The 22,066-nt window shown below is 43.1% G+C and overlaps 1 protein-coding gene across 2 annotated transcripts in view; it reads right to left on the reverse strand.

Moving 5' to 3' along the window:
• zfpm2a (zinc finger protein, FOG family member 2a) overlaps positions 1 to 22,066 on the reverse strand; it is a 119,880-nt gene that overhangs the window by 38,489 nt on the left and 59,325 nt on the right. The window contains exon 5 of one of the 2 annotated variants that reach the window (XM_005741266.1): positions 6,382 to 6,490. In XM_005741266.1, the coding sequence (XP_005741323.1) occupies positions 6,382 to 6,490 (109 nt within the window). Of the gene's footprint in view, positions 1 to 6,381; positions 6,494 to 22,066 lie in introns of both variants that reach the window. The other variant, XM_005741265.1, reaches the window with a different exon arrangement.

A 22,066-nucleotide genomic window follows, 5' to 3' on the forward strand; every position in this document is an offset into this window, starting at 1 on the left:
GTATTCCATCCCAGGGACACAATCCTTCCTACGTGATCAATACCAAAGCATTTCTGTTCATTGATTATATAATTATACAGAAATTAAATCTGTGACGCGCTCTCATGTAGCACCACTAGCTAATATAGCCAGCAGATGAGACTGAGAGGAGGGAAGAAGAGGCTTTCTCTCTACTTACTATTTTTTTCCCTTTTTTTTTTTTTAAAAGCACGGTGCTTAAAGCGAGCTCGGTGTAGTCCAGGTACTTCACTCAGATGATTATAATGCCACGAGGGTGCAATACATCACTCTTATTAGCCACACTGGAGCACAATGGTATCATAATTAATGGTCGCAGCAGGATTGAACGCTGCCCTGACATGGAAAAGTGGGCCTACTTAAGCTCTACAAGGCATTTAAATATGCAGAGTGAATGGCACAACCCAAACCCTCCTGCTCTAAGGACAGCCCACGCTCATTAGCCTGACACCCTCCGTGGCATTGATACAAGGACAACTGGCTAAACTCTCAGGCAGGCGCACGCGTGCGCACGCACACACAAAACAAGAAATCACAAGCACACATACACAAACACAAAATGTGCAGCGACTACAGTGAAAAAATGTTAAACAGCGAGATATGACTAGAACAATCTTGTCCCTCATCAGTGCCCATCACTTCTTTTACATTTCCCCCCTTGCATTGTTGTTTTTGTCTCAAGGCTTAGTCTGCACTGAATGCAGATGGACATATATGTGTCAGCAGCCATTATGTGAATTTTCGGTAATGGCGTTTGGTCTGCCTTTGTGTGTGTGTGTGTGTGTGTGTTTGTAGTGAATGTGCATGCTGTAGCAGAGTGTGTTGTCTGGTGCTTGTGCTATACTGTCTAGCATGGGCAAAACTGCCTGCTCGGTGGGAGAACAATGCACATAAAAGGCTGTCGGAGGAAGCGTCTGGAGCTGACGTCTTTCACGTGGCTCTGAATGGAGCAGCGGTGGGAAGTGGCCGTGTGTGCGTGCGTGTACTTTATATGCTTACGACTGAGACAGAAGAAAAAAATCACAGAGAAAACGCCCTCTTCAATATGTCTCCTGACTATGTTTGTAAAAAATGAGACAAGAGAAAATAATAAAGAGTATGCGTTCCAGTTTCAGTCATGTGCGATGACATGCGCATGAATGCCTCCTAAAAGCAGGTGTGGGATGTTAAGTCCTCTCAGATTGGTGTATGATTTGGATTTTCCACTCCTCCTCTTCTCTTCCTATCCTGTTCGTAAAACCCGCTACATAACTTCTCCTAAAAGAAGAAGGAAAAAAAACAGTGTAGACGCCACTCAGGAGCTGCCGCGTGCCTAAAACCAGCAGCTCCTCTCCACACGGCTCACTCCAGCCTGACCGTACCGAGTTATCGCGTGGCTCAGTGCAATCAATTATTGCTGCAGTGGAATCATTAATAATTTCCTAATGAAAACGATTCTGTTGATCTCTGTTGTCTTTTAATTAAACATAATTAGTCGGCTGCTCGGAGCTGTGGTGGGGACTCCTTTAGGGTACAATTTTGTTTTAATACACTGATAATGGAATTTTTACATTGTGTCAGTTGTTTAGTTATTATTCAGTCACACTATTTCGCTATGTTCCTAGATAACAGATAATAACCCTCGCACCTTCTGTTCGCTGCAGTCATTTTGAAATAGGAGGGTCGAAATGAACAATTAAATTTTGAACTGTAAGAGTCCTCTCCTCTCACTGTTTCATGGCGCACGCTGCCAGGGTGCAGTGCGCGAAACGCTGCAAGTTTGACGCCTTCATTTCACAGGGGGGAAAAACTCAAAATGTCTTTGCGTTTTTCTTTTCTTTTCTTTTCTTTTTTTTTAGAGAGAGTCTGATAGATACTACATCTGTCCTGTCAGGTCACGCAAGTTCACCATATTGCCTCAGCGGTCTGCTGCTCTGGATCAGTGGAAAGAGCAAATGAAGGCATAAAAAAGGATCTGATTGTGAGGACTTAGAGAATCTGAAATGACACAAAGACGCAGAGATTTAGCTAATTCCGCACCGTCCGAGCTTATGTAAAACGGCCTAGTTACACTGGTCAATTTCTACACGAACAATGTGGCCAAGTTGCTCTGGAGACTTATTGGACATGCTGTATCTGAATGTGGTCTGGCTTAAGAGGCTTACATTCCAAAAGTTTCGGTGACCTCTGAATAATGCCACGTAATGTGGTCACGTTAACTGTGTATAGTTTCACCTGGCTTACCGTAGATATCAGGTATAAGCGCAATTGAGGTTCAAAGCAAGGATGAACCGAATCATCGTGCGTGGCACCTCACTCCTAAAAAATGTCGTGTTTTTATTCAAATTGATTTATTGTTATTTGTAAGTTCAGATGTGACTGTGTCTGATTGAATTTGGATGCCCTGCAGCAGAGGAAAGGCCTCACATAATGGGAACATAGTATGATTAAAATATGCCTGAATTATTTACCATACGCATGGGCACTGAAGTACACCTATCTGCTGCTGTAAGGGTTAAATGTGATCAAAAAGTCCCCTTACAAGAGGAGCATTTATTCCTGTTTGGGTAACATTTGTGGAAAAACTACACTTTAAAAATAAAAATAAAAAATTGAATGTATTCATGACTTCCTTAACCTCAGGGCAGAGAGGTCAAAAAGTTCCGAGAGGTGACTAAAGTGAGGAAATACAGCACAACACCTTATCATTAAGAAAGCTGTTTGACAGCATAAGCACATCGGTGGTCACGCTGGCTCTCTGAGCAGCTGCTGAAATCCACAATCAGGCGGGTTTGCGACATCTGAACCCCATCGCTAACACGTTCAGCCGAGAGACGTTGGACGATGAAAAGAAATCACAATGTGTCTGAATTTGTTTTCTCTGTTAAATCTCTCCCACTTTCCAGCTGCATTGTTTATCAATCTGTTGTTTATCTGTACAGAAAATTCTCCCCTGTCTCCCCTCCCTCCCTCCTGTCTGTCATTCGCTCCGTCTCCTCATTCTCCGGCGTTACTGTAACATATAATTACTCTGCAGACTTGCTGCCTGTTTCTAGAACTTCGGCGGTTCAAAGAAACTGTCGGAGTGTGGAGGAGAGCATTGTGGGAGTTCCAGGTGGATTTCTCGATAATGAGTTAGCGCAGTAGTAGGAATTGAGAGTTTTAGTAATGGCTGGCTGCTAAGGCTCTTCCTGGGAGTTTAATGTAAAACAAACAGGGCCATGCTGACAGCCTGGGAAAAACAGATATTGCACTTTTTCCCGCTTCCACTTCAGGGCTCGTGCTGTTCTCTCATTTTGAGGAAGGGGAATTCGAAGAAGAATTTATATTCATGAAACGAATGCGAATCTTAATTGGAGACATTTTAAATGACTCAAATATTACTCATGGTCTTCCACTTGTTTTTCCCCCCGCATTTTTTAAATATTCATGCTTTTCTGCTCGTCTCGATTAAGTGATACAGACGTGCAAACAGAGGGCAGGGAAAACATCATTTTGCTATAGCAACAGGAATTGCAGCATCTCAAAAACTGGGTTGAATATGTGACATTATAAGGTAAGTGTTTCTTGGTGCTGATGACCAGGGGCGCCCTGTGGGGGGACCTGACTATGCCATCCTGCTGCTTGTTACACACTCCAGTGCATGTATTATACATAACACATTGCAGGGCTACAACTCTCAGAGGAATCATTTTTGCTGAATCCAGTCCTCCCTCGCTCTGCACATATCCCCCACGCCCCCCACACACACTTCCTGACAAGTTTCGGGGATAGAGGATGAGCATTTGTACGAAAAAAATAAAATAAAAAAGCAATGCAGAAATCATAGGACAGAGCGTCCAGCACTAAGCTACAGCCACTCAAACCAATCACCATCCCTTACTTAGAGATACTCCCCCATAGATTCACACTGGCAAGCATCCAAAGTGAACTGCTACTATCTTTGCATGCAGCCATAAAGAAAGCCGAGACCACTGAAACGTGAGCCAAAGCATATTCTGCAAGCATACTGTGTATTGAGATATTCACTGTTTTCCATAAATAACGCATCTCAGGGAGCAACGAAACAGCCAACAGACGGGAAACACAGCACAGGGGTGAAGATATAAACAATCTGGGCCTCAGCTTTTCAAGGTGGGAAGAAAGTTCTTGCCGGACTCCGAGAAGCCTTTTTTTCCCTTTAGTCGGTCCGCGCCAGCGTCAACGCGATAAACACAATTCCAGCACAGCTTCAAAAAAGAAACGACAGGCGAAAAAAAAAAGAAAGGAAAAAAAGACCAAATTCAATATTAAATTTGACAAAGATTTGACATTCCGGCACGCCGGCACTCCATTTCAATGTCACCTCCAGAGGGTGCGCACGCATGCAGATTGGAATATTTGAAGGAAAGCGATGAAGAAGAATGAGCAGCATAAATCGAGTCACAGTCTGGACGTAAGAGTCAAACGGCCGCGCGGCATCAAACGCTTCATCACTTTCTCAACTTCCTCCCAAGTCCAGGTGGAGAAAAAAAAGGTTGCCAGGAGCAAAAATGGGGAACAATTTTTTTTCTTTCTTTGGAAGAGAAAAAGCGAGAGAAACGGACACCCGACCCAATTTATGCAACTCGCTTTTGGTAAAGTTGCTGCAGACCAGTTCGAGTCAAGTGTGGAATAGCGCAGGCTGGATTTTGGTTTGAATCTTTGAAGTGCGCTAAAAGTTTGTTTCAAAGTCCAACACGTTGATCGCGTTCCTCCACAAGAGGTGACGAAATTTGTTTCGAGCCGAGTAATCGACTTACTGATTCTCTGAGGTGACAAGAGATATTTAACTCTGAGAATTGAATTAATTCTTTGTATTCAACATTCCCCCTATTATCGCTTATTATCAGTGGCAAGCATGTGCTGATGCTTGTGGAGGATTTAGAGTAATGAACTTATACAAGCAGAGCACAAGAGCGACTCACACAAGGGGTCGTCTGGAGATGTTATTGTGTTTTAATTTAATAAGGTCAAGTTGGAAGCGACAAACAAAGGCGCTCCCAGCTGAGGTGGCGATGATGCTGCGTGTGATGTTATCGCCAGGATACATGTATGAAGAGTGGCAGAGGAAATTCTCAAGAAGAAAAAAAAAGAAGAAGTGAGAAATCCTGTTATTGCCCTTCTTTTTGTTTCATACAGTCACTCTGTGAGCAAAAAGATTAGAAGATTTTAAAGAAGTGCATAATCTTCTTTAACAGCTTATCAAAACTTTAATGATTTGGTGATAAAGAGCACAAAGTTAAGTAGCCGGTTAAGAGGATAACTCCCCAGTGCAGTCTAGTGATTAGTAGATGAGAATTGGGAGACCGAAAATCCGGGTTGCAAATCCCACTCCTGCCACTTATTCACTTTGAGGGAGAAGAAGCTCCATTTCAGCTTTGGGGGTATTGTCACGGGGTAATCATTTTTGAAAAGTGATAAATAGAGGCCCCCCCTACCCACCCCTTCAGAAGCCCAAACACATCTTTATTTACGTATTTATTTCGCCGTGTCTCTTTGGTTAACACCCGTCAAGACCCAATTATAGCTGCAGAAGCCATGCGCTTTCATGAGGAGTGAAGCTCCACACTTTAGTGTCAGTGCGAGCATCTTCTCGTGCAATCTGCAACAAACCCAGCTCTCCACAGATCAGTTTGCGGGGCTCCTTTAATGAGGCCCTGCTGGACACAATGCAGGGGATTGAGGAGTTTATCGTCGTGACAGTGGGTCGTGGGTTTTTGGTGGGGGGGGGGTTGCACGCTTTGGATTACTTTTGTATAACTAACATGGATTTTCTGACAGATAGCGGTGCTTTTCCTTTTTCTTTTCCTCAACACATGTTTACAGAAATCCACTTCTCATTGGGAAGTTGTATGAATGCAGCTGATTTATTAAAAGATGTACGACTAAAGCTTCGCCGAATTAGCCGAGAAGAACAAATGAAGCAAAGTGGCAAACACATCTCCACTCGTGCTTTTCCTCGCTATCTACCCCGAGATAGGGATTCACTTAGTATAAAAGAGTGTGGGGAGGAAAGGGGGGGGGGGCATTAATTACCTTGTGAAATCTAAAGACCATTAACTTTGTGTGTCAAGTGATGTTTCTCAGTTCCCAATCAGAGTTTTAGAGATATAAACGACTCTTTGGATGAGGAAAACAGATATGGAGCGAGAGCGCGCCTTTCTGTGTGTCCTCGTGGGCTGTGTAGATGCAATTATTTGTGCTTGTTTGTGACTTTGAGAAGAAGAAGAGAAGGAAAGAGAGGAGAAAAAAGTAAAAGAATGACAGAGGGAGAGAGACAGGCAGAGGAGGAGTGGATGGAGGATTGTGGCGTGGTGTGCTGCGCTGCAGAGAGATAACAGGATGCCGGCGCGGCTTGCTTACCTTTGCTGTACACCACACAGTTGTTTTTGTTGTCTTCCGCTCCCTGCCAAGTCACATCCAGCAGCCACCTGGGGCCGGCGCTCAACACCACCGGGACCGTGCTCTTCGTCTTCTGGTCGAGGACAGATAACAAACACTAATCATTTGCTTATTTTGGTGATTAAAGAAACATTAATAACCTCTGAGTTACGCTCTTCCGCTGCACTGAATGACCATAAAGAGGCAATTTCAGAAACTATACAGCGTGCAACTCAAGTCCAGCACAATCCCTTTTTTCTCTTTTTTTCCTACACTGCTGAGAAAATGTGAAATCAGGGCAGTTTTTATGAGTGTATGTGTGTGTGCGAGATGGCCAACAGACAAATGCAGTGCTTGGTGTGATGGCAAATGGGTGCAAGAGCCCGCACTGTATCTGTTTCATCCAGGATTCAACCCGGAGATCCAGAATCAGATCCACTAGATTAAATAAAACATCTCACGCGTCTGGGAATCATAAAAAAATGAAAGGAAGAAAGGGAAAAAAAAGGACGGTGACTTTCAGAGAGAAGGAAGCAAGTGTTCGGCAGTGAACTTTGGGCGCATTGTGCCTCGCTATCACCAGGATCTCACTATTTCCTGAAACAAGCAGGGAAGAATTTAAAGAATCAGTATCCATTTCAAAGGCCGATTGAGGTCAGAGTTTTTATAATATACCGGGAAATTATTCCAAATGTGTAAGGTCATTTTTCTTCTTGGTCAGAGGTCAAACGTGGGGTTTCGTTCCACTGAAAGAATCAGAAATAAATAAATAAAACAGAGTGAGATAGAGAGCTACACCCTCTGTAATAGATTCACATGCTGCGCTGTCACCACATTCGCCTGCGCTGTTCATCCTCACATGATTTTCTAGTCTGTTTTATTTTATGCTGGTTCTCCTTTTCTTTTGCTTCTTGTAAAGCGATGCGTTGGTGGTGTCGTGCATATGTTGCGTGTGTATGGAGGTGGTGGAGGGGCTGTTGCAACATCTCAGGCAGCTGGGTACAGTAGCCTATTACTCAAAGGCAGAATGTCACTATTTTAAGGCCATTTCTTTTGAACCCCGGGGCCTCCCCTTCATTAGGAGCCTACAGAAAACAGTTTAGCTAAGAGAAAATAGGTTGGGCTGCAATCTCGACACTTCATTTCTTCTTCCCCATCTGAGGCGGCCGGTGACAGGACACTGTCCATCTGCCTAATGCAAAAGCAAAATACCAGCCCTCTCGCGCACTTTTCACTTATTTCTCCCCCGCAAGAGGCAGCAACCTTCAAGGATAAATGCAAATGTCACTTGAGCATGTTAAAGGTCTGAATTGGCACAGATATGCACAAGAGATGAGCACTGTGCTCCGGCAGTGTGTCTGCATGCCCCCTCCTCCTCCTCCTACTTGTCCACCCGCCCATTTCTCTTTCCATGAACTCATCTAGTCAGAGGCTGGAGGACATGGATTTCTATTTATTTATTTTTTATGTTTTTTTTTTTTTTCTTAGTGAGAGAGAGCATTATTTACAAATGGCAAATACATCTCAGAGAGAGCTGATAGGAATCTGTTTGGATCTTGTCTGCAAAATGACGAAGGCAAACGCAGACACTCAATAGAGACAGATTTTGAAATAGTCCCTCTCTCTTTATATATATAGCTTCGCACATTGGCAAACTACACCGGCAAAACTGATCAAACACAGACAGCAAATTGTGTCTGTTGATATTCTTATTCCTTCTCCTGGCATCTCCTTATCCCGTCCTGGCAGCAGATGAGAGAGAGAGACAGAGAGAGAGAGAGGACCTCTGTAATTTAAGTCGTCCGCAATTTCACATTTCAAATTAGCCTCACAATAAAGTCTTCTATCTGGCTAACCTGAAAATCTCACACCCCTGTCAAAGGAGCAGAGCAGACCAGGCCGATTGTTGCTAGGACGACTATCTGAAATGGAAATCAGATTAACCCTTTCTCAGATCTCCAGACTGGAGCCATCTCTTATTCAGCAGCGAGAGGCCTCTCTGCCATCCTCCTGCACCTCTGGGAATTCATGATATTCCAGCTGCTCTTAATGTAGCCAGCAGAGACAAAGCGGCCATATTAACGACACATCTTCCCATGTTACGTTAGAAATACCATCACAATTTGTTAAGACTTGTGGCAGTAATCGCAATTGTTCCTCTGGTTCCCGCTGTAATAGAAACTTATGCATTAGCTTTGATTTAATTGTCACTGTCAACTATTCGCTTTGGTTCCCCTTTTTCTTGCAAAGTGAGCAGCAACAAGCCCCTGACAGCCAGTCTCAGTGCAGATTTACATAAAGCATCTATAGTGACAATTTGCGCTTTGTAAGCAGCCTGCGTGTAGCAACCCCCGCAAAGACAAAGAAGCGCACAAGAACGACCGCACGCACAACAAATTTAGGATTAAGACACAGCGGCGTCACCGCAGCGAGGAGCGTCTCTGCAAATGCAAATGAAAACATTGGTACAACTGGATCAGTTGGCCTAAGTGGCCGAGGCCAGAAGAGGGAAAAAAACATGCAGATTGACAGGCAGAAAATTGCGATTTTCCCTCGAGCTAGGGACTCAGAGATGGACTGGCTGTACGGAAACAAACTCCTCTTAGAGATGCCAGCCATAAAAAAAAAAGAGAAAAAAGGGGGGGATGTGACGTAGGGAGGCTTTTTCCTGCCCAAAACAGCACACTGAGGGGGAACTGGAAAATATGCTGACCCCTGTTGGCAGTAAAAAAAGAAAGAAAAGTTGCTGATCTTACTTTTTCCCCAATTCCTCTAAAGCATTTTTGTTATTTTCTGATATTTTTCATGCCTGGACTACACGTATTTTTGTAATTAAGACTAAATATTATTAACAGGGAAACGTTCGATGTGCTGTGTTTATACAGATACAATATCAGTTTACTGACTATCATCCCTGTCAGAGCCTGTAACCCACCCCCCCCTCCCCGGCCTTCCTCTCTGTGTAGTGTGTTACGGTTTATCCACCGTCTGCTTTCACTCCAGTGGTTTCAATACTCTCTCGGTATTTTTATTTTTTTTTCTTCCTTCCTCTGAGCTCTGTTACCGTTCCTCGTGTAAGAGATACAGTGACCAAAACAGTGTAGTCAGCGAGGAAGTGATTACAAACTGATGCTCCAAATTCGCTATAAAATGAAAATCAATATTTCCACAAGTTGCTGCAACATAAAAGATAACCTTCATTGATTTTTCTAGACTTAGGCCCCTGTGATAAAATCTAATATAAATTTTCAGCCACACGGATTTGGATCAGAGCGGAGCAGGGGCTGAACGATAAGTTCCGCGCACATCTCTCAGACTTGGATTTTTTTTCTCCCCTCCTTCCCCTTTTTCCTTCTTCCAAGGCAGGGCTGTACTATTTATAATTGGCCCTGTGTGAGCAAAAGCTTCTATCGGGAATCTGTTCTAATTTTTATTACTGAGAAGCTAAAGCCTGTTCCAGATAATTTGGAAATTTCAGGGGAATTGTGATAGAGCTGATGGCACAGCCGGACTGACTCCAGAAAGGAGCTAACCTGTAATAGCCTCTGTGGCTGCGCTGATTAAATGTTGCCATAGATGAAAGACCTGCCATCACCGCAATAAATTAACCAATCACACAAATCCCAAGTCGCTACTAATCCCTCCTTGATACCATGATCCTCTGATCAGCTGAAGGAGGTGAAGAAGAAAGTGTCTTGTGACACTCAGCCTTCTCCTAACTCCCTGCTTCCCTGTGTAAACAACAAGCTAATGATATCGCCGCTGACCATTTCACCACCACTGGCTACTCTTAACCCGTTTCATGGTCAGGGCAGGTGAAATCGATACAAACCGCGGTGGGAATGATTATTTTCCTCATCGCACTCGCACGCCCACCCCCTCCACCACCCTCCCTCCACCAAGGTCACCAACTGGCACTGTATCCGTCTTGATCCCACAGCTGCAGGATTTAGACAACTGAGAGATCAAAACCGCTCCGTCTGAATATCTCAAGACATATACCGGCTTTATGCATTCATCTTTCAACGCCCACTCGGTGCCAAAGTAGTGCCATTTCCAAATGAAAACACTAGTGGAAATATTCCAGTCAAATCACTCTGAGTATTTTTGAACCTTGCCCTCTTTTTCACAGTAAAAGCCTTGTTTCAACAATTGTTTTTTATTTCCATCTTTTTTTTCCTCCTTTGCTCCTGAATAGCTGATAACGGCATTTTCTCATCCCCACATTACATCTGACCACTGTTGACCTGGCAACGCGTGCCCAAATCATTTTAAAAGTGCCGTGTCCTTTGCGGTACTATATTTGCAGCCTAAATATATAAATATATATATAAAGATACAAGCTTACGTATGGGTTATGTCGAGTTTATATGTTCTCTGTTTCTAACATGGGAGTGAGGATAAAGGATTTGTACCTGTTTTACCAGTCAGTTTACAGCAGACAGCACACTCACACCTTGATAACGTCCATTGCAATTAGTTGTTCACTGCGATGAAACAAATTGCATGTGGTCAACTGGAAATTTCATTAAGGGAGATTTTCCTCTAGCCCTCGTTATCGCTCTGCGTATTAATATTTTCTTAGCCTCAAGGATGGATGGGTTGCAAGGGTCTTTTTTTTTGTTGAATTAAAAAAAAAAACAAAAAAAACGTCCGGAGCTAACCTCACAGCCTGTGTTCGCCCGCCGCTATCCACGCTGGCAAAAAAGCTGTGTACATGCTTAGTTAGGTGCTGCATTTTTTTTCATTGCGCCCTGAAATAAGATTCTCTGTCGACATCCACAATAAAGTGGGAAATACCTCCATTTCTCAAGTCTGCTTTTGTGTCATTCTCCCCCTCTTCTAAATGGCTATGGTTACATCTGCTGAAATGAAAAGATACCTACATACAGCTTTCATCCCCCCCACCCCTCCCTCTCAGGCTATAGCATCTTCTATTGGGAGGCTAAATAACAGAAATATGCAGGAATTGCACACTAATTCCCCTTAGAGATAGATCTTGGCTGGTGCCCTGTCATAAATCAGAGAATTTCGATATGAAATGAGGCAAGCTGCTCTAATCATTTCTGCATTTCAAATTGGATCACTGGCTCAATCGCCTGGCTTTTAAACTGCTTGCCTAAGAGCAAATGTGAGGTGGGAGATAATTCAGCTGAAATCTCTGCCTGCTCTGTGCAGCAGTTAGTTTACTGCTTGAGTGCAAGAGAATGCTTTTTTCTTCCCTTAGCCCATCTTTCTCTTTTCAACTTTGTTAAATTGACTTTTCATTTTAAAATCGATTAAACTGAGAGAGTCACTGCTGTTCCCGGAATCTTTAAAGGGACACCCATCACTGTGCGCATGTGCCTTTATTTGGCTGGCCGCTATCATGGCGCTGCTATGGGAAATAAATATTTTCTCATTTAAATCACCTTTTATCCTGCTGACTGGACTGTAAGCATCAAAGTTCATGTGCTGCATTAGCTATTACTTACTTCGCTCCATTGAAATGCACATGGGGTCTGTATTTATACTGACTATGGGTGGCATTGCATGATTACTGTATGTTCAGTTGCTTTTATTAAGCCACAATATGAAGAGACTGATGACTGGCTGCTCTGGATGTTGATTGGGAAGCAATGCTAAATTACAAATAGCACATCTACACCCTATTCTGTTTACTTTTAAAAGAATCTGCGTCTTGCTCAATCAGAGGGGATAGGAGTGAAGAATAGAGATTCAGAAGGGTGGGTGGGGTAGAGGGGACACATCAATTCTCTATTCTTCAAGACCTTCAGGCATGTTGAGGTGCTTCAACTCTAAAGCCAAACAGTTTAGTGTAAGCTGTACCTGCCCTGAAGACAAGCAACCCCCTTTCTCCAGCCCTCCCTTCTCATCCATCATTTCTTTCATTACATTTTCTTTTCTTTCATGTCACTGGCTTCCTTTCCTTTCCTTTCCTCCCATCTCCTACCCCACTTTCCTTTAACATCAGCATGTCGCCCACCCTCATCACATACTGTATATAAAACGTCTTCACTTCCCCAGCCCTTCAGCATCAAAACTACAATGTCTCCAACTTTCTTTGTAGTGGCGAACGTGTAATTCAACTTCACGAGTAAATGCGCGTGTGCTGCCGTAACTCCGTATTATGCATATGTCTCGAGAACTATTTGAAGATGTAAACAAGGAAAAGTGGAATTTGTAATGCATGTGCTCCGGGACTTAATCATGTCTTGGAGGTAGGGCTCACATATACACACACACGTGTACTCCTTGTGTTTGGCTTTGGTCAGGGGACAGAACAGCCCTGTCGCTTCACTACTCACTGTTTGAATTACTCAAAAATTTCCCATTTGAATTCAATTGGCAAGGACTTGTTTGATCTTTTGCATGTGAGTTAGGTCTGACTCCCCGAGCAGCAAGAAGCTGTGTGAGGGAACATAATAGAGAACCTGGAGCCAGTAATGTTCACCTGTATGGATATTACCAAGGCCCCTGGGGGTCAAGGTGGCAGGTGGCATATTCTCTGGACAGATCCACCTCTTTCTCTGTTGGGAATAAACATGCGGATGGGGGGATTTCTTCAAAGAGGAAGAAAAGGGGAACTCGGGAGTCAATCTGTCAATGGGGTCACAACAAATCCCTGCTCTCATAACCACACATGGAAGACTAGGATCAGTCAGAGGCAGCAAATAAAGACAAACAATAAAATAGTAGGCTTGAACGAAGCCCCTGACTTTAGATAAACCCTCGTGCCCCCCTTTAGGTACTGGATTTTAATATTCTTTTGAACTCCCCTCTCTTCTCTGGTGGAGTTATAAATTTCATGATGCATTAGCTTAGCATCTACAGTATGTGATTTTATATTTCAGAAGTCTCTTTCATTCTGTGCGGCCGAATCGCCTCCTGATTGGTAAAGTGAGGTTTCTCTATGTGTACCAAATAATAACTATAATAAGCAGAAGGGAAAAGGCAATACATAAAAAATGAGCGGAGATTAAGAATCAAGTGAAGAAACACAAGCCTCACTAACTTTGTTCTAACAGTGAACACAAAGAACAAAGGTATCTGAGATTTGCATACAACCTGATCACCTGCACGCTGCCGCAGTGTTCAATAGTTTGATCCTTACATGCACTCGAGAGAAACGGGGTCTCACTGTAAAAAAACAACAATATTTACACCAAGTTGAGTACATAAGATAAAGATGACGAACTTGCCCTTCACTAAATGCATTAGACGTGAACTCTCTTATCAGAGTCTCAGCACACGGACTGTTAAAAGAGAGGTTTCTCAAGCTGGAAATGGTCTTTGTTACCCAATTAGTTTGCTGACGACCCCGCGGTATAATATTTCTGCTTTGACAGCCTCATACGCGTCCATCTAATGAGGAGCTGCTGGACCAACAGGGAGAGAATGGACACTAGCCAGACCTTTATTTCCTCTACTACCTATCAGTTTTCCTATCTAACCTTTCATTGTCGGGTTTTTTTGCTCTTCTTTTCATTTTTTTGTCAGAAGCGTTGGATTTTTCTGCTTGGTTACTCATCCGCCCAGTCATTTTGACAGGGCTTCGTCTTTGGTAGGCCCCGAGCCAACCAGGCTGAAGATCAGAGGGCTAAGGCCAGGACAGGGGACGGCGAGGACTTATCAAGGTCTACCAGCAGGGGTTTGCCTCCCTGTAGGGTGTCCGTCTTTTCTCTAAAGGAGGTGAAGCAACTGAGCCTCTGTGTTTCCTCCACTTCCCCTGCCAATTTGACCAAGAGGAAAGAGAAGAGAAAGGAAGCAGTTTGTTTTGAATAATGTATGATTTCAGAGTCTCGTTATCCTCGCCTTCTAACAAGGAGCTCAAACTAAAACCTCCTTAAAAAGGGACAACAAGGATATAATTTCTACAATTATAACTGTTGGAGGGACTGGCCAGCCATCAGCAACTGCCATCGAACCTCAATTTGAACTAACTCAGTACTGGAATACCAAGAGGACTATCAGGGGCTTGCAAATGGAAACAATCGAGGATTATCTCCAGCACTTCACAGGAAAGTTGTTTCAACATATCACAAGTTACAGCCATGACAGTGACAGATGGCAAAGCAGCTGGCACCACTCAACTTTGTTCCATGATTCTTTCTTTTTCCTCCTTCCTTCTTGTTCTTTGTCTTGCGCCTTTGCTGCAATGGAGGTCTGTTGTGTATTGAAGTGTTGGATAATCATTCATTTGGGAAGACATATTGCGCACTGTAAAACAAGACGATATGTGTGAAGCCAGGGACTTCTGAGCTTCACTGTCGATGCCTGGCCGACTATTCTGTAAAGCCTGGAAATCAGTCTTGTTTACTTGCTGGGTACTTGCTTTACAGCAGGGTACATCTCAGGTAAAGAAGCATCTCCCTAAATCTGCTACAAGCAGTCGTTCAAATTCAGAAAACTCTCGAGATAAGTGTGTAAATGATAGTGAATGACTTATGCTATCCCAAATGGAACAGTTGTTCATGAATGTTAATGTTCATATCAAGCTGTTTGTGTGTGGTTACGACATACAGACACCATAAGCATGCAGATACTACAACTCCACAGTGTGACAGTTTGATATCCAGACAGTGCCTCCCTGATGGGCCACTGGAAGACAGCAAACACCCAGAGAGCTGCGAGGAAGGACATGGATACCCAGCTCACCCCTGAGCCCTGCGGGTGTGAAAAGTGGCCCCCCAGGACCTGGAGCTTCACTGGTCCTTTGAGTATCACTGATGCCTGCTCTGCTGCACGGAACGGTGACTGAGCAGGCTCTTCGAGGATGACAGCTACCTGTCTATGCATTACAGCTGCAGTATGCAGTTATAGCAGAGCAATCACATCTGGATTGTCTGCGAGGATGAAGTCATGCCATTACGTAGAATGTAATGTTTTAAGCGTGAGACCTGGAGAACAGTCGAAATCAATTTCTGCTGTTTTAACTTTAAACCAAATACCAAAAAAAAGACAGGACAGAATGAGGAATTTGTTTTGTGCAATGATCAAAACATGGATGTTCTTGAACCCACACATATACATCTACAGGTTAATAGTTTCAAAGAAACATTTATTAATGTGACAGCCACCATGCTGCTGCAGCACGAGACAGAGGAGACGGTATCTTAGTCCTTTGCTTGAAATAAAGCACCACTTCAGTTCATCATGCAACATCCTACTTAAATAATATCACTCAGTCAATATTAGCACATGGTCTTCTGAGTGATGAATCACTTAACATTACATATTGTTACTAGCAGAACAGTAAACAGTAAAAAGTGCCTTTCAGAAGGAAATCCTGCACTTTTCCTGCTTTGTAAAATAGGTTTTATCAGCATGGACAGTAGAGATTGTTTCTACCTTTGTGTGTGTGCAAAATGTGCCCCTGGTTTTCTACTTTGCAAATAACAATTATAATGAGCTTGAAACAGTTTAAACTTTAACCCCAAGGTAATCGAAGCACTCAGGGCAGTGACCCCCGAAACTGGGCAAGTGGCTCCAGCACATCCCAGGAGCGACATCTGAGATCTCTGCCCAGAAGAGCGCAGTCCTAGGACCAGCAAATATACTGTGCAGGACCCTCAAGCTCCCAAGCCTCTGGTAGAAGACCTGAATTTGAAAGATTAAGACTGCGTAGCGTATGCGTGTACAGGGGTGTGAAATCACTTTTTCACACAGGGCCATGTAGGCTTGGATTTTTTCCCCGCTTAATAATAAACACCTTCATTTAGAAACTGCATTTTGTGTTTACTTGTGTTGTCTTTGCCTAAACACTTTATCGCGCCAATGTATGTCTGTTCCCTCTTAGATCCGATCAATCGATTTGTATAAAACTTGGATAAAACTGTAAAAACTGTCAATGGTACCAGAACTATCAAAATCAATAATGCTTTTTTGAACGATGAGTATTATGTGTAGAGGCTGATCTCAAAACAAATGGCAACATTACGTGTGTGTTATGTGTACACTGTTGTTGGGTCACTTTTAATGTGTTGTGATGCGTATCTGTAAATGAGTGTTCCAAAAAAAGTAATCCTAAAACTATGTGTTTATTAGCCATTTGTATGTCGTTCCGCCTTTTTTGCCATCTGTGATATAATGAAGATTAAAAAGAATTCAATGATCAATCAACACACTTGTCTGTGTTTTAATTCATAAGCAAAGCACACTGGGCCTGCCAAAAACTGCCCGCACAGTAGGTTTTTGCTAGCATATATAACTGCATTTCTTCCAATGAATCATTTTTTCTTAATTTTCTAAATTAGATTACATGCTAATAATACTTCTGTACTGTAATACCACTTGTAAGACTATTAAAAACAGATGCCTCCACTGTGTGGTGTAATAAAAAGTATGACTTTTCCCTCTGGAACAGTGGTAGTAACATAAAGGCACTCTTAATTTGCAAACTGAGGTGGTAGCTGATATTGAAGTTAAAGAATATGAGAAAAACATATTCCAGCAGCTTCTGCGGTAACTCAAACAAAGCAATAATCTATTCAGACATAAAAAAGAAGACTTTTTACCATTTCAAAACCAGATGTGCTATATTTGTCGAAATGCACCTCCACCAAAAGTAGAATAAATTATGCTGCAAATGGATCTGTGTTTTGAGGAAGTCGCAGTATCCTTGGCATGTTTGAGGGAGCCATGCAGCCATTAAAGCGAGCACAAAGCAAATCACTGAGTCCTGCTCTGCTTATCAGGGGACCTGCCATATCAGTTTGGGTAGTTGTGTTGTGATGTAAAGACAGCAAAATGTCAGGTTCACTTGTAGATCAAGTCAACCATGTATTATCTCGCAAACAGAGGAGCTCAGCTGTGGCCATAATAGCTCTGACTAGCTGACTGACTGAGTGCTTCACGGCTAATGCATGGAGCTGTGGGCGGCAATGAGTTCCAGCAAAGCACAAAGAAAGTTTGAAAGTAGAGCCTTGGAAACATATAAATAATAGGAAAAAAAACCCACACCAAAAAACAATGGTTGTGTGTTTTTTCTGCCACTGCCTGCAACCAATTCTGCATTCTGCATTTGACTCACAAGCAGACATCAATGTCATGTTGATCTGTGTTAAAAAGCCCCGATTTAAAAAGCTACTTCAATGGAACGAGCTTGGATGTTTGGTCCTTTTCATGTAAGAACATGAAAACCATTGATAATGCCATCGATAAATATATGGATGACATTGAGCAAGGGAAAACAGGCCAGATAATTACCATTCTACCCATCTGAAGAGACCCCAGCCCTGATATTGGTTTAAACCCAAGAAATAATTGATGCATGCAATCACAAATTGGTTCTCCGCCTAAAATTTGGGCCCATTATTTCATTAGATGAAGCCACATTCTCCGTGCCAAAATTATTTGTGTGTCCAACACAGAAATTCAAATCCTGTTAGTCCCGATAATGTCGGCCGTTTCACAAACCATATCCAAGACAGTGTGACTTTCAGATAGAAAGTGCCGGCCACCTTTAAATGCAAACATAAATGACTTCTGATTCTTTTTCTTATTTTTTTTTAATAGTTTGTTTGTTTGTGTGCATGCATATCTGAGGCTGCGTGTGAATGTGTGTATGTGATTTAGCAGCTAAGCTACAGAGAGGTCCTATCCTGGGGTGCCTTCTTGCATATGTAATTGGATGTTACTGTAAATAATTGCCTGGGCATGTGCCAGTGTGATGATGGTGATGATTTGTATGTGTGCGTTTGTGTACGTGTGTCGGCTCATGTGTGACTGTATGTGTGTAGAACACGCGTGCATCATTCTGTATGTTTGTGGGACTTTGCACGTATGTGTGTGTGTGTGTGTGCGTCTGCATGCGTGTGTGTGCGAGCGCATCTGCCCCATCCGTACTCCACTCTCAAGTCCCACTGATTCTCCTTTCCAGCCATGTTGAATCCTCTTTTCCTTATCAGGCGAGCCCAGGCCTGCATCAGGCTCTCCTTGCTATGACAGAGGCTACAACAATAGGCCTGCGATACCGCTGCTTAGCGCTGCGTTTCGGAGGGGAAACCTGCCACGGGCGCAGATTAACTACAACACACACACACACACAAAATAGATTGCAGCCTCCAAAACAAAACATTTTTCAGAATGCCTCCTCTTGATTAATGAAGCAATGACAAGAAGAAAAATATAATTTCTGAAACAGAAAAATCCACCACCACTTGTTAAAGTTTAGGGGTAGCTAACAATAAACATATTGGAGGGAGAGGGTGGGCAAAAGGGGTGAGATAAATGGCTTGAGTGATGGGCTGAATAATTTCAGGAGCATTTTTTTTGCTGCTTCTTTTTTTTTTTGTTTGGTTGCACAGCCACATATTCCTACCCTTGTACTAAATTACACAATAATCACACTCAATCGGTTGACAGCCTCTGCCTCTCTCTGTCCCAGGTGAAAATTAGGACAGTATCTTGACATTTTTGCTCTTCTGTAGTTACAAGCTAAAGCTCTCTGTTCACAGCCAAAAGTGGCGCGCAGTCTCCGGCGCATGCACGCGCCCTCCCACACACCAGCACATTCACAAACGCGCAAACACTATGACCTAAACGCACACACACACACTCAAGTGCACTCAAACATGGCGCCATGTGTAAGCGCACAGGCATTAAACGCTATGTTCTCATACAATCTTTTTAAAACTAAAATATGATTTTTGACCCGGATTCAGTGTGAGACCTGACACCAGCGGACATAAAAGAATTAATTAAGACTTCATTTTGTGCCTCTAACAGCTCTATATGACAGAATAAGGCAAAAGAAAGAGTAATACAAGTTGTCTTGCTCGCACTTAATAGTTCTCCAATGCTAGCTGTTTCCTTGAGGTGCTTTTAATCTAGAGGTTAAAAAGAACAATTCCACCGAGGCTCAGATATTGTAGATATACATACGAAACACTGTATCAGAATGATTCCAATGATGTATGTTTCAAGGGTAACATTATAACATTATTCTTGTTGTGCTTAATTAGCCTGTAGCGCTTATTGACTTTTATAATGTCCTTGTTGCCTGCAGTCTTTGAAATCGTTCTCTTTGTATTAAGGACCTTGTATGAAACAGAGATTACAGTAGCAGATATGTTTGTATCACAAACCTAAGCTCACAGCATACGACAATATTAAGATAGAAAGCAAGATTAAAAGGAAAAAAAAACACAACTCCCCGACAGATCTTAAACTTTAATTAGGCAAGTCTTATGCATTTTAATTACTGTGTAATTTGTACTAAAAGGCCCTCAAAACACATAAAGAGCAGAACTCTATTGAATCCAGACTCATTACAGTTGCACCTTGACTAAGCCCCAGTAATTAGCATTGGTATGGCATTGTACAAGAGGCGGCAACACCCTCATCAACACACATTTACAACAGAGCTCTAAATCTGCTGCTCATTAATAGCCTGCCTCCCAATCAATTATTAACACCTACAATGGAAGCCAGGCTCACCGGGGCCAGGCCTCTTACTCCAGGCAAACCGTTGGCCACCTTCTCCTCCCGGTTCTGTCCAGCATAGGTAATTACCGCTTTTAAAGACACCTGCTACTCAATAGCTTCGACCCAGACTGTTAATTTAGCCCCCCGATTGCAGACATTTATGTCTGAGTGTCACTATTAATTTGCGTTAATTTGGAGAGTGTGAGAAAGCCGGGTGGAGGCGTTGTCGGCAGGCGGCTGAATGTGCTCGTCGCTCACCTGCACCAGGGCTGCGGCTGTAATTGGAGTCTAATGGTCTGATTGATCAGTGAGAGAAGTGAGGGATGAGACGGCGCTCTGGCAGCTTCATCAGTCAGAGAGAGAGGAGAGAGGAGGAGAGGAGGAGGAAGAGGAACAGAGCGGGCAAAGCAGCTAACAACAGGAGCTCTGAGCCAACTCTCGGGTGCTTTATTCTTTTTTTATTATTTCTCCTGTTTTACTTTTTGTCCATTACTCAGTTTGACCCCTTCCGCTTCTGCCTTCACTTGCAATGGTGCAAATTTTGGTATCGATCTGATACCAAGCAAATACAGGGCCAGTATTTCCGAGACCAATACCAATACGGATACTTTTAACCTAAAAGACAGCTTGTAGAGGAGAGCAGCGTGTCATGATTTACAAGACGAATCATCATCAATTTGCAAATATTGAACACATTTCAATCACCACTCAATCACTGTCAATTTCCACAATGTTCACTTAGCACAACAACACACACCTTTCAGCTCTTCATGCATTCTGAAATAGAAATGAAATAGATGCAATTCAGGCGTGCTTCATACCTGATTTTTGAGGTATATCTTTATATATTTTTATCCCAAATAGCATTCAACACAATTCAGTGAGCTGCATACTGAACTTAGTGGAAAGACACAAAGTATTGATCGTATCGCGCATCGATCCAATATCAGTACCAACATTGGTATCGGTGCTATCGATATTTGGATCAATCCGTCCACCTCTACTTTGCAGTGTCCTGTCTGATGCTTAGTTTACAGGCCAGACTATCATCTGTCTTGCAGTGCGGTTGAACCATTATAATAAAACCATATGATATTTTTTAAAAATATCAAATAAAATAATAACTGGTTCTATATTTGGGTTCAACTTTATACAGCCTGCAAGTGATCTAAGAGTGATACAAGAAAACATTTAACAGTGTTTAACACAGTGCAGTGTGATTGTGTTAACAGGTCTGCAACAGCAATAACTACAACTCCAGTCCCTCATGCCAAGCTGAGCCCCTGGGGTCTACAAACCTGCCACGGCCGACCCATCAGCTGTGAAATCTGCTTTCCTCTTTGATAAACGGTCGAGATGTGACCCTATCTCTGTCCTGCAGATGCCCAGATTTCCTGTCACGCTTTTTCCCTTCTGTTTTTTCCTGCTATTTCTCCCTCTGACTCGCTCTCTTTCTCTCTCTCTCGCTCCCCCTTTCATTCTTTCTTTCTACCTCTCTTTCCTGGCGTGCCTGGACAACTGCATGAAACGCTCCACTCGCTGTTCTTCCTCAGCATCATCCATCACTCTGCTCAGCTATTGAGGCCTGTCGTGCACGAGCCGCCAAACGCACATAGACTCCCACGCCATAGGCACAGGCAGCTCGGCCAGCTCCAGCGCCAGTTCCCATGTGCGTCCACGAGGGACCATTACACCCCCCCCCACGCCCCACTTAAATGGCTCTTCATGTGCCCAAAGTGCTCATCGTTCTGTCCAGATTAATGCAAACACATCTTATATTCACTGTATTTTCATTATTTACTGTAAGCCACTTTAAGGAGTCATTGCACTTTAGTCCCGCTCTGGGCGTCGTGCCAAGGATTGAGAAACGGACCTACGAGCCCACCGTACGCTGCGGCTCAACAAAAATAGCTTGACCTCTAAAAAGTCATACCTTAAGTGACGCGTGTGGACGATGGAATAAAATATGTTTGATTTTAGAGCAGCTCTATCAATATCTCACTAGCGGGTCATGTGTTTCAAGCATCAGAGAGGTGTCACTGCTGCCACATACCTGACTGCCTTCGGGTAATTCATTCACCTCTATGGTTTCAGAAAAATCTAAGAGAGTAAAAGGAGATTTAATAGTGTATGGAGGTCACACTTCATGAGAATGACTGAGTGTGGCTTCTAGCTGCGGTAGAGATCCACGAAGCAATAAGGCTTTATTTCTACCTCAAACGCATTCTACCCCCTTCTG

Source organism: Pundamilia nyererei, unplaced genomic scaffold (assembly GCF_000239375.1).
Source record: "Pundamilia nyererei isolate P.nyererei 1_Seehausen unplaced genomic scaffold, PunNye1.0 scaffold00109, whole genome shotgun sequence".
Lineage (NCBI taxonomy): Eukaryota > Metazoa > Chordata > Actinopteri > Cichliformes > Cichlidae > Pundamilia > Pundamilia nyererei.